Source organism: Xiphophorus couchianus, chromosome 24 (assembly GCF_001444195.1).
Source record: "Xiphophorus couchianus chromosome 24, X_couchianus-1.0, whole genome shotgun sequence".
Classification (NCBI taxonomy): Eukaryota; Metazoa; Chordata; class Actinopteri; order Cyprinodontiformes; family Poeciliidae; genus Xiphophorus; species Xiphophorus couchianus.
Window position 1 is genome coordinate 20,157,318 of NC_040251.1, and position 12,156 is coordinate 20,169,473.

Genomic DNA, 12,156 nt, shown 5'->3' on the forward strand with positions numbered 1-12,156 from the left:
ATCCAGTTTGGATCTGAAGAAGAACCAGAGTTCAGACAGAACCGGGTTCTGAAGGCGGTGCTGCACCCTGCTGGCTGAACTCTGCAGCTGCAGCATGAACTGGTGACCCGGTCTGACCCGGTTCTGATGTCAGAGACCCGACCCGGTTTTATCAAAGGGTTCTGATGGTTCTGAGTCAGAACCAATGGATCCAGGTGAGTTAGACGGACTGACTGAGATTCTGTTCCCTTCTGGTTCTGTTCTGCAGCCTCATGGCGCCGTTCACATGTTAATCAGCTGTGATAAAAACCACATGGTTGCTATGGTTACAGCATCATGACAACTAAATATTGATCCAACTGTGAAGCTTCATTATAATCGTTTAAAGAAACAACAACTGAGGAAAAAATGTTTTTAATAAATGAACAGAAACTCTAACGGCCTAGTCCAAGTCCAAGACCTGCAGCCTGACAGAGATTTGATGGCAGTCAGTAATTGGACCAGGTGCAGTGGACTCACCTGTCCAGGTGTTTCTGTCAGACTGAGATCTGCTGTTAAACATCCAGGTGAACAGGTTCAACAGGTGAACAGGTTCGACAGGTGAACAGGAAGCTTGATGTTCATCTTGTCTCCAGGTGAGTCCAGTCCAGATCAGATCAGGTCAGAGTTCTGACTCGGGTCATCATGATTCTTCCTGCAGCTCCAGGTGAGAACAGGTGAGCTGCAGGGGGCGGAGCCTCCTGGTCAGGAAGTCTCTGTCTCCTCGGCTGAAGCGTCTCACCTCTGATGGAGACAGAACCGGGTCAGTCCTCTGGACCGGGTCCAACAGGTTCTGCTGAGCGTCCCTACCTGCTGAGCTCTGATTGGTCCGCTTCCTGCAGGTGAGGATGACCTGCTGCCCGATGACATCACCGCTGCAGAGGGACAGCAGGAAGTGCAGCAGGACGTCCTCAGTGTCTCCGTCTGTCCTCTGGAAGAGACGCACCAATCAGATCAGACTCAGCAGACAGCCAATCAGAGAGCAGAGAGCTACTGACCAGGCTCCGCCCCCCAGGGAACACCTGGACATGACCTCTGACCCTGACCGCCCTCCGGAGCCCCGCCCACTGGGAATCAGCCAATCCCAGCGCAGCCTGGACTGGTCGCCCCGACAACCAGACATGAGCTTCAGCCGTCCCGTCATCGATCACCAACCTGGAGACAGAACCGGAACCATGGGTCAGAACCAGGACCAGGGGGCAGATGGTGCCAGATTCTACCAGCACTGGAGCCAGAACCAGGTGACTGGGTCGGTACCACCTGGTTCTGGTTCTGTTCTCACCTGGCTGTGGCCCGGAAGGCGGCTGACCCACAGTGAGAGCTGCAGACCTGGAGAGGAAGAGGAGGAGGAGGAAGAGGTTAGTGGTGGTACCACAGCAGGCCTGCAGGGGGCGACCAGCTGATCCTCAGCAGGTGAACTTTAACCTTTCAGCAGGTCAGGATGAGAATCAGAGACCAGATAGAAACAGAGGAACTAGAACAAACCCTGAGGAGATCAGGAAACTGATGATGAAGATATTGATGATCTTTGTTAGAAAATCTATAATCCACTGAATCAGCTGGTTGGAACAGTAAATGACAGACTTTCAGCAGATGGAGGAGCCCCATTCAGCTTCTATCCACCACAGATCTAGAACAAACTACCAGAAAACTGCAGCACAGCTGAAACACTGAGTTCCTGTAAATCTAGACTAAAAACCTGTCAGGTTCAAACATGATTAATAACACAAAGAGTCAGATTTAATTTTACTCGTGAACAGAGACGTAAGGTCTTGGACTTGGACTAGGCCGTTTGAGGTCTCTTCCTGCTCTGAAGTTCGTCCTTCCTGTTGATTGAAACAGGATCTGCACTAAATCACATGATTTAGTGCAGATCCTGTGTTGCAGCCCTTTAGAGTTGCAGCTCTAAAGGGCTGAGAAACAAACAGCTGCAACGTGACCTTAATTCATTCCACAGCATTTAAATACCAGCTCTTTTCTTTAAGTCTCTGCATGACTATGAGATCTAGATCTTAACGGGGTTTACCTGATTAAATAAAGAAATAAAAAACAAATAAAAAATGACTATTAATATGACATTGTTTCCTTTATCTCTGCAGATTTGATCTCAGTGAGTCACAAACTTTGATCTTTTAGCCTTTTGGTGTTTTTCCTGCCAGGTCATTTCTCAGTTTGACAAGTTTATAACTTTCTGCAGATAAAACTGACCTTCCAGAAACAGAATCTAACAGCCCTTAAATATAATGATTAGTATTTATATAGGTTTTTATTTTAATTCTATCCAAGCCCTCCTGGTTAGAACCGTAATAAATGAAACATTAATCAACATATTTATGATTAAACTCTCATCAAAATGTAACGTTTGTTCAATTTTCCTGGAGATTTATTGAAAACTTTCTAATTTTCTGTTTTTATGATTAAATCACCTTGAAATGAACAAAACTAATAAACTGATTAGTTTCAGCTTCTAATATTAATGTTGGCCATAAAAACCAAAATCCTCCCAGATTTATCTAGAGTCCAGTTTAGACAAACTAAACCAGTTGGGGCTCTGAACTGGTTTAGTGTCTGATTCCAGGTCAGGACTGGTTTCTCTGCCACCATCAATCCAAGGAGACTGACGAATTAAAACAACAAACTTTGAATGTATTCACTGTCTCCACCCAACTGGCACACACCTTGCAACGAATCAAGCGCTCCCATCCCTTTCACTGCTCAAGCTTGAAACACCTTTGCTCTCAATAATCTGTTCAGACAAACAACCTGAACTGAAACTTCCTCAAAGACACCATGAACATTATTCAGAAAATTAATATAGATTTATTATCTGATGTCATGTTTTTCATGTGTTTGGAAACAAATTCATTGCACTGTTTGGAATATAATTTATTTATTTATTCACTGATAACTTACAAGTAAATTATTGAATCATTAAGTTAATTAGTTAAAGTTAAAATTAACTCATTGTGATCTGTAATTAATATTTCTCCTATTTATTTGTAGGTTTTCAACCTGCTCATGTGAACATGTTTGTTCACATGAGATTCATCTAAAGACAAGAAAAAGAGGATAAATAAATAAATAAAGTCACTGAGATGAATTATTGCTGCGTCTCTTCAGAGGAAACTAGTTGTTTCAAGTTTGGGTAAAAGCTGAAGTGGCTAAAAAGAACAAAAAACTTGATAAATCTGAACAGAGAAACTCATCAGTGGCCAGAGAACAGCAGGATTGAGGAGCATCAGATGATATCAGATTATAATCCCAGGCTTTAGTCTGGACCACTGACTAAAGTCTGGGACTGTGTGATCAGAACCAAATGAAGTGATCGGTCCATTTGGGTTCTTCTATCATACATTTATTGTTTTTAACCTGAAATTCAGATTATATCCATACCTCTGATTCATATTTATAGAAAAATCCCTTCAGTCCAACTGATCCAGGTTATCAGATTATTATCAGTGAGAATAAATCAATAAATCAATAAATCAATGTATTCTCTCACTGACAGTGTTTCTGTTTCTCTTTATTATTATTCAGACTTCTGTACATTTTATTACATCCAACTATTTCTACAAACTTCAACTATTTGTGCTAATTCATATATCAAAACGTTCAGCTTATTTTTCTGCTATATCTTTTGCTAAATTTCACTATTTTACTTTTTGAAATATTTGTGTTTTTGTGCAAATTTCAGCCCCATTGAAATTCATTGAAATTCCACAAAATTCAGCTAAAATCTTCTGCTTTTTCACAACTAACTACTTCTGATTACTTCAACCTAGAAACTCCATTCAACTTTTAAACAAGTCACCAGACTTTAAACTAGATTCAAATGTCTCAGCTTTATGATATATATATATCTCTCTCTCTCTGTTACGGTTTTTCCACAGTTTAAGTTTCATGCAGATATTTGATGTGTTCAGGTTTACAGTTTAATCCTCTAACTGCTGTCAGCTGTTAGAGTCTGAACTCCAGTAACTGAACATATTTTAACTTTTCATGCTTTTTAACAAACAAATGATGTTGTTCATACATATTTAACTGTACAGGAATAATTTATACATTAAAACGCAGCATGAATGTCTTCTTTAAGGAACTATTACTGTCATTGTTGCAGGTCTTTCTGTCAAACTCTTCTGGACTACAGACACGTCACACCTTGTCCTAGACCTTCAGTGTATCTCTGTTTGCTCTGTTTCTATCTGTCAGCATTCTGCTTGTCTGTACTGGTTTTACTGGTTTTACTGGCTACAGAGGTCTTCTGCAAACTTTGATTTTAGCAATTCATATGTCAAAATGTTCTGCTTCTGCTAATTTATGCTTTTTTTGCTGTTTCACTTCTCAACCTTTTCAACTACACTGCCTGGCCAAAAAAAAGTCGCCACCAAAAAATGGTCACACGCTCTAATATTTTGTTGGACCGCCTTTAGCTTTGATTACAGCCTGCATTCGCTGTGGCATTGTTTCAATAAGCTTCTGCAGTGTCACAAGATTTATTTCCATCCAGTGTTGCATTAATCTTTCACCAAGATCTTGTATTGATGATGGGAGAGTCTGACCACTGCACAAAGCCTTCTCCAGCACATCCCAAAGATTCTCAATGGGGTTAAGGTCTGGACTCTGTGGTGGCCAATCCATGTGTGAAAAAGATGTCTCATGCTCCCTGAACCACTCTTTCACAATGTGAGCCCGATGAATCCTGGCATTGTCATCTTGGAATATGCCCGTTCCATTTGGGAAGACAAAATCCATTGATGGAATAACCTGGTCATTCAGTATATTCAGGTAGTCAGCTGACCTCATTCTTTGGGCACACAATGTTGCTGAACCTAGACCTGACCAACTGCAGCAACCCCAGATCATAGCACTGCCCCCACAGGCTTGTACAGTAGGCACTAGGCATGATGGGTGCATCACTTCACCTGCCTCTCTTCTTACCCTGATGCGCCCATCACTCTGGAACAGGGTAAATCTGGACTCATCAGACCACATGACCCTCTTCCATTCCTCCAGAGTCCAATCTTTATGCTCCCTAGCAAACTGAAGCCTTTTTTTCTGGTTAGCCTTACTGATTAGAGCTTTTCTTACGGCTACACAGCTGTTCAATCCCAACCCCTTGAGTTCCCTTCGCATTGTGCGTGTGGAAATGCTTTTGCGTTCACAATTAAACATACTCCTGAGTTCTGCTGTTGTTTTTCTTTGATTTGATTTGACCAAACGTTTAAGTAATCGCCGATCACGATCATTCAGGATTTTTTTCCGACCACATTTCTTCCTGGAAGACAATGGTTCCCCACCATCCTTCTAGTTTTTAATGATGCGTTGGACAGTTCTTAACCCAATTCTAGTAGTTTCTGCAATCTCCTTAGATGTTTTCTCTGCTTGATGCATGCCAATGATTTGACCCTTCTTAAACAGACTAACGTCTTTTCCACGACCACAGGATGTGTCTTTTGCCATGGTTGTTTAAGAAATGAGGAGTTACTCATTGCATCAGCTGGGGCTAAATAACTTGTTGCCAGCTGAAAGATAATCGCCTATGCAGCACTTATCCAATAGGAGGCTTGTACCTATTTGCTTAGTTAAATCCAGGTGGCGACCTTTTTTTTGGCCAGGCTGTGTATTTTAGGTTCTTATGTTTTATTCTGCTCTTTCTTTCCTATCTGCAGATATTCATTCTGTAGATATTCATTCTGTAGATATTCATTCTGTAGATATTCATTCTCATGACTGTTTCATTAGGAACAGCAATTTTTCTAGTTTAAATTAAACTTCTTGTTGTGAACATCTAGCCCCAGATATTCATCAGTCTAGATCATTTCTCCAATGTTCTCATATTCTACTATTTTAAACACACTTGTGTGTGTTACCTGTGTGTGTGTGTGTGTGTGTGTTATCTGTGTTTGTGTTACCAGTGTGTGTGTGTGTGTGCGTGTTACCTGTGTGTGTGTGTGTGTTACCTGTGTGTGTGTGTGTGTGTTACCTGTGTGTATTGCCCCCCCTGGTGGCTGCAGCTCCACTGCAGCTGCAGGTGAAGGACACAGACCACATGACCTTTGACCTGGGCCTCAACAGTCTTGCTGGAGGCCCAGTGGGCCAGGTGCATGCTGGGAGCAGGGGGTGGGGCCAACCTGTAACCAGGAGCAACAGATGGTCAGCAGCAGGTGAGTCCAGGTGAGTCCAGGTGAGTTCATGTTTACCTGCTGGAGTCTCCCAGTGATGTCACTGTGACACAGCCAACAGGTGAGAGGCAGCAGTACACAGCACCTGACCTGAGACACAGGTTAGAGGTTAAAGGTCAGGCTGGAGGTTAAGGGTCAGCTCTAGTGATCATGTTATCTACCTGGAGATCTTCCTGAGGAATCCTGACAGCAGCACCTGGTTACCTGGCAACAGACCTGGTGGGTAGGGGGCGTGGCTTAGGTCCAGGTACACACAGAGGTTCCGCCCACTCTGGTCACACACCGTGAGACGAACACCTGGAAACACCTGGTTACCAATGGATACCTGCTTCACCTGGACAGGTGAGTGTCATAGTTTTTACCTGAGGCTCCTCCCCTCCTGTCCATCAGACTGACCTTCTCTGTGACCCGACCCTGGAAGGTCACGACCTCTGACCTGCAACACAGAGACCAGGTGAAGCGGCTGCAGTTCCTCTGGTGGCCACAGGGGGCGACGCTGATACCTGCAGTCCAACACCTGGGAGACCGAGAGGACAGAGGGAGGCGGAGCCTGGAGAGAGAGAGAGAGACATCAGAACCAGAACCAGAACCAGAACAAGAACAAGATCCAGAACCAGAACCAGAACCAGAACAAGATCCAGAACCAGAACCAGATCCAGATCCAGAACCAGGCCTGGTGGGTCTACAGTGAGCCGTGACCCCCTGCTGCTCTTTAGTGGTTTGCTGATCGATCGGCCACCGATCAATCAGCTGATTTTATGTGTAACTATTTATTAGAAACAAGTCAGCAGTAAAACAGACATGAAGGAAAAACATTATTTTGTGCCTCAATATTTTAACAAGCTGGAAAAGGAAGAAACTCATAAACTCTGATTATTATTACATCAAATAAAAACATAAACACATTAATTAATTTTACATTTTATCTTGTTTACATGTCTAAATATAAACATCTACACATTAATAAGCGTTAGCCTCAGTTTACACATTAGTGCTAACGCTCAAACATATTTCTGTATCTTGTGAAAATGACCTCCTTATATTTCCTTTTAAATTGTATTAAATTTTTAATTCCTTATTTAACTTGTTCCATAATTTCACCTCATGAACTGAAATACAAAAACTCTTCTTGTTGTTCATAAACTATAAATCTTTAAGTTTTATCTCTAATAAAAACATGAACATCTGTATGATCTCAGTTTATTACATCCCTTAAACATAAGTTGAGTTATTTTAAATTCCACCAGATCTTCAAATTTAAGAGTTTTAGATTTTAATAATAACAGGTTTATTTTCTCATAATAACCAACATTATTTATGACTCTAAGGTTTCTGTAAGATACTTAATGGATATAATTAATTTTGTAATTAATTCCCCAAACCTCTGAACAATATGTTAAATATGGCAAAATCAGAGAGTTAAATAGAATATGAAGTGATTTATTATTAAATAAATATATTTAATAAATCCTGGCTAAAGCTAGAATATTTCTGGCTTCAGCCAGAATTGATTTGCTTTAACTCAGTTTATTCTGTAAATGTTTAATATGAGTTTTCCAACTGATTTTGTTAATTAGTCTGAGAAACTTATTAACATAAATAAACCATGTCTAGAGTTACATCCTGCCTGAACTTGAATTTCAGTATTTTTGTAACAATTTCCAACAACAATGATTTCAGTCCAAATTTATTGATTTATTGTCAAACCGTTTCTTTAATTTACTGATTTCTGAGGCGACTATGGAAAGTTTTCATCAGAGACTAAAATATTTGTGTCGTCAGCAAAGAACACAAGTTTTGATCCAGTGACCCCTCGGTACCAGGGGCGATTCTAGGATCTAACCTGTAGGGGGGCTGAGCCCCCAGCAGGGCTAAAACCCATGAGAAGATTTTCTAAATCTAACAGCTTATTTACATATATTCACAAACAAAAGAACAATGTTCATTTTACTCAAACATAAACTTATAAACAGTAAAATCAGAGAAACTTTAATTTTTTCCAGAGGTGAATAAACTCAGTTTGAAACAGAATCTCTAGATCACATCATAGCTGCTAACATCTGCTAACATTAATGAGACACAAGCAGCTGTGGAGTCACTCAGTCCTAGAGTGGAAATTAAAACAAAATCTACTCAAAACTTTGCATTTCCAGTCATTTGAAGAACATTTTACTAAATGCATAGATTAATAAACCTAAAACCAGTTTATTATCAAGGTAGACATTCAGGTTAATGACTATTGAAATGAGTCTTTAACCTGAACTTTATTTGAAAATCAGACTTAGAAATTTTTATCTGAACGTTATGAAGCTGTTGGCCTTTTTTCTTTAAACAAGAATGAATGTCCATCTGTGGAAAAGTGAACATGATGAATTAGGGTTTTAATATTTCAGTTCACAGTTCATGAAGTGGGTCTGTCATAGTTTCAGTACCAAACACAGAACCAGCCTGACCCAAACATTCTGCACTGGTCTTTAGTTTGACCTTATTTAAGTGACTCCAGAGAAATTTGGGAAATTAATTACAAAACACAACAGTCACTAATCAAACTTCAAAAAAGACCAATAAGAGAAATTAACAAGATTAAGGACCAGGATCAGACTAACTCATTATTTATCCAAATATTTTGCACATATACAACATTTTGTACTGAACTATAAAATACTCTTCAAATAAATAAATCCAATGCTGTACACAATGTCATTCATAAATATAAAAATAATTCTAAATTAATTAAGTACTGCATTGCCCATTGCAAAATGTCACTAAGGATAATATTTTACATTGCAAATTGTCATCTGAATAAAGTTGCTGATGATACAAGTCTGGCCCCTTATAGCTGGTTAAAAATATTATATATATATATATATATATATATATATATATATATGTATATATATATATATATATATATATATATTTGCTTTTATATGGTTTCTGTAGGAGGACAAACATGACACAATCATTCTTAACATTTTCCAATGCTATAAAAATGTCTAGAATGAATATTAAATTTGACTGATTTTTTTAACGCTGTTGGTCAAAATAACAGAGAACTAAAAAGTCTAGCGCGACCTCTGACCTGATGGACACTGGTTAAGGGAGATTATTGTAATGTATACAGTGATGCTAATGCATTTATGTTACAGACTGTCAGTGAACGCACCAGGAGAAAGACTGAGATCCAAGTGTGTTATAGAGAACAGATCGCATTGAGACGGGTTGTAACCATGCATGGTTCTCTTTGCACCTGCTGCGATGACGTCACAACCGCATGCACAAATGCGGCTCTTTTTTTTTCGCTTTGAGTTACCATGACAGCTAGAAAAGACAAAGTCTTATTTCAGACACAAATAAAACAATACTATGAACATTGCTGTCTTCCTAATATAATGGGCTTTTAAGTTTTCATGGATTTCCAAGCGGTCCTGAATTAAGAAGATGGTGGCTTGTAAATATCCGTCGCTACCAGTTAAAGCTAACGCAGCACAGCAAAGTTTACAGCCTTCACTTCACTCCGGATCAACTTCTTCAGCCTAAAGCAGAAGGTAAAGGAGCCTCCTGTGTTATTTCCATGGAATCACTTCTGTATTCAGCCTGAAAGAGTTTATGGGAACCAGAGAGCAGACCAGAACCAGACAGCCGAGCTACTGACCCGCCTGAACACACTGCTGTAAACACCGTCCTGCTTCACAAGAAACATGCTAAACTAATAAAGTGAAATAACATGGAGACCTTAAGGAACACGGCCATATTTTTCTAAAAGCAACAACTGAACCTGAACCGTCAGCTGAACTAGAACTCCGACACCAGAGCTGCTCTACTGTTAAGCTATGGGCTTGTTGTTCCTCAGGCTGCAGAAGCAAAAAGCCTGAACCGTAAAATCCCCGTTACTTGGTCTCTGACACTAACGACAATAAACCACGTAATATACTTGAAAACAAGGTAAAAACATTGTCCGTTAGAATGGATGAAAAATGTTTAGATACTTAAATAGCACAATTTGCTAGAATTGTGCTATTTGTCAGTGTCTGTTAGAATGCTAGAAAAATGTCTAGCATAAGCTAAAGCTAATGTTAGCCACAAAGTTTAAAGAAAGTAAAACTTCGTATCTGTGAATAACGAGGCGAACATCTTAAAACTTTTATCCAGCTTATTGTCGGGGCTTCAGATCGATGTTCATCATTAACTGTTACCTTGGACAAGCCCTGAAAACACCCAGTGGAAAGAGACTTTTTCAATAGATCGGAAACGATTGAGCCGCTTTTACCTGAACGCGGAAGCTGAGGAGCAAAGAGCCCATTGCTGTATGAGAAGCATTTCCTCTGACTTGACTAGTAAAGCAACATCGACTCCAATCCAGTGTAACCGTGTAAACATCACATTGGTGACGAGGATTGAAAACGGAGACAAAGAAAAAAAAAGGCCGACGTCTACCCAGACGGCAGCGCCACGCCGACAGGCTATGCACCAGCTAGCAGCTAGCTAACCAGCTAATACCAAAGACACAAGCCGAGTGAACCGTGTCGCTTACAACACCTGCCCTTCCACCGTTTGGTACCGAAACAGAGCCGAGTTCAGTGGGATCGCGCTGGACAAAATGGATACAGAGGTTTTAGAAACACACAGCTGCTTTCAACATTTCGGCTGACAAAAGCTCTACTGTTGCACTTAGCCAGTGAATGCATACATGACATTTACAACATGTTAGCAACAAACTCAGACAAGTATCCAAATGTAGAAACGAATCTCAACACGTATTTTACACTGAAGAAAAACGTCCTGTACAAAGTATACGTCTTCAGAAAAGCAGTACAACATCCAAGTGAAAACCTAGACACGTACTGCACTCGGTTCCGCATGCTGTTAAACATTGTGGATTTACTGATGTGGGTATAGAAATAAAAGGACAATTCATTCAGAGATGTACGTCGTCCAGACTTCACAGATGAGCTCTGAGCGAGGCCGACATGTGCAACAGGCATCGACCAAGGAGCAGCTGGGTTTGTGAACGCCATACAGCCGAAAGGTCAACCGAACAAAACCTATAAAGTCACAAACCAAAAAACTAGTGCAGAAATTGTGGCGGGAAAATATCCACATGATGGATATTGCCCTGCATGAGGAAAGGAGTGCAAAGCTAAACCATTAGACAGATAATGTGGATCGAAACAAAACCCTCCTGTCCAAAGCTGTGACACAAAGCCCAAAGTGAACCATAAACATCACAAAACCTCTAAGAAAGTTTTCTCAATCTGCAGCTCAACACAAGGGGACAAACAGGATTCATCTAGCAGTGGTGATGAATATGTGTTCATCACCACTGGCACAGATAAAAAGAAAACACCAAAGTCTCATATTAAAGATTGAGATACAGTATCAGTGATTCTGGATTCAGGCGCCACAGTGAACAACATCAGTGACTCTGACCTAAACTTGCTATTGCCACAACCGCATTAGTCCCACCTGATACTAAAGTTTTTTCCTATGGCTGTTCTACCTGCTACAACTAGCTGGCATGTTTGTATGTGAAGCAGAAGCAAAAAGACCAAATGCAAATTCTATCTGAAAACAAGTAAAAGCTATTTCCTGTTAGGATCTGACACAGCTAATCGATTAGGCCTCATAAAGTAGTGAACAGTGTCTCAGCCTCACCTGGCCCCACAGTGACAGAAAGACTCGTAGACAATCACCCAAACCTTTTTCAAGGCAAACTGAACTTTAGACTTAGACTTAGACTGACTTTATTGTCATTTTCATGCACAGGGTGAATACAGAACCAGATTTTGTTGCATACGGCTCAGGACAATGTTTTGAGCTTCCAATGTTGTGAGGTTACTCCAGAATAAAATAAAATACAGTATAAAATATGAATATAAATCTAAATATAAAATATAAAGTGCAGGACTGACAGTAAAATAGAAGTTATTTAGCTCTGTACATGTGCAAGGTATAA

At 40.3% G+C, this 12,156-nt stretch overlaps 1 protein-coding gene across 2 annotated transcripts in view; it reads right to left on the minus strand.

Moving 5' to 3' along the window:
- Positions 1-378: 378 nt before the first annotated feature.
- The window catches only part of ctc1 (CTS telomere maintenance complex component 1), an 82,969-nt gene continuing 71,191 nt past the window's right edge, over positions 379-12,156 (minus strand). The window contains exons 17-25 of one of the 2 annotated variants that reach the window (XM_028010469.1): positions 6,704-6,750; positions 6,563-6,636; positions 6,362-6,497; positions 6,219-6,290; positions 6,002-6,149; positions 1,301-1,347; positions 1,017-1,173; positions 829-949; positions 379-762 (exon numbers count right to left, since the gene is read on the minus strand). In XM_028010469.1, the coding sequence (XP_027866270.1) occupies positions 662-762; positions 829-949; positions 1,017-1,173; positions 1,301-1,347; positions 6,002-6,149; positions 6,219-6,290; positions 6,362-6,497; positions 6,563-6,636; positions 6,704-6,750 (903 nt within the window). In that variant the 3' untranslated portion in view covers positions 379-661. Of the gene's footprint in view, positions 763-828; positions 950-1,016; positions 1,174-1,300; positions 1,348-6,001; positions 6,150-6,218; positions 6,291-6,361; positions 6,498-6,562; positions 6,637-6,703; positions 6,751-12,156 lie in introns of those variants that run through there. The other variant, XR_003594603.1, reaches the window with a different exon arrangement.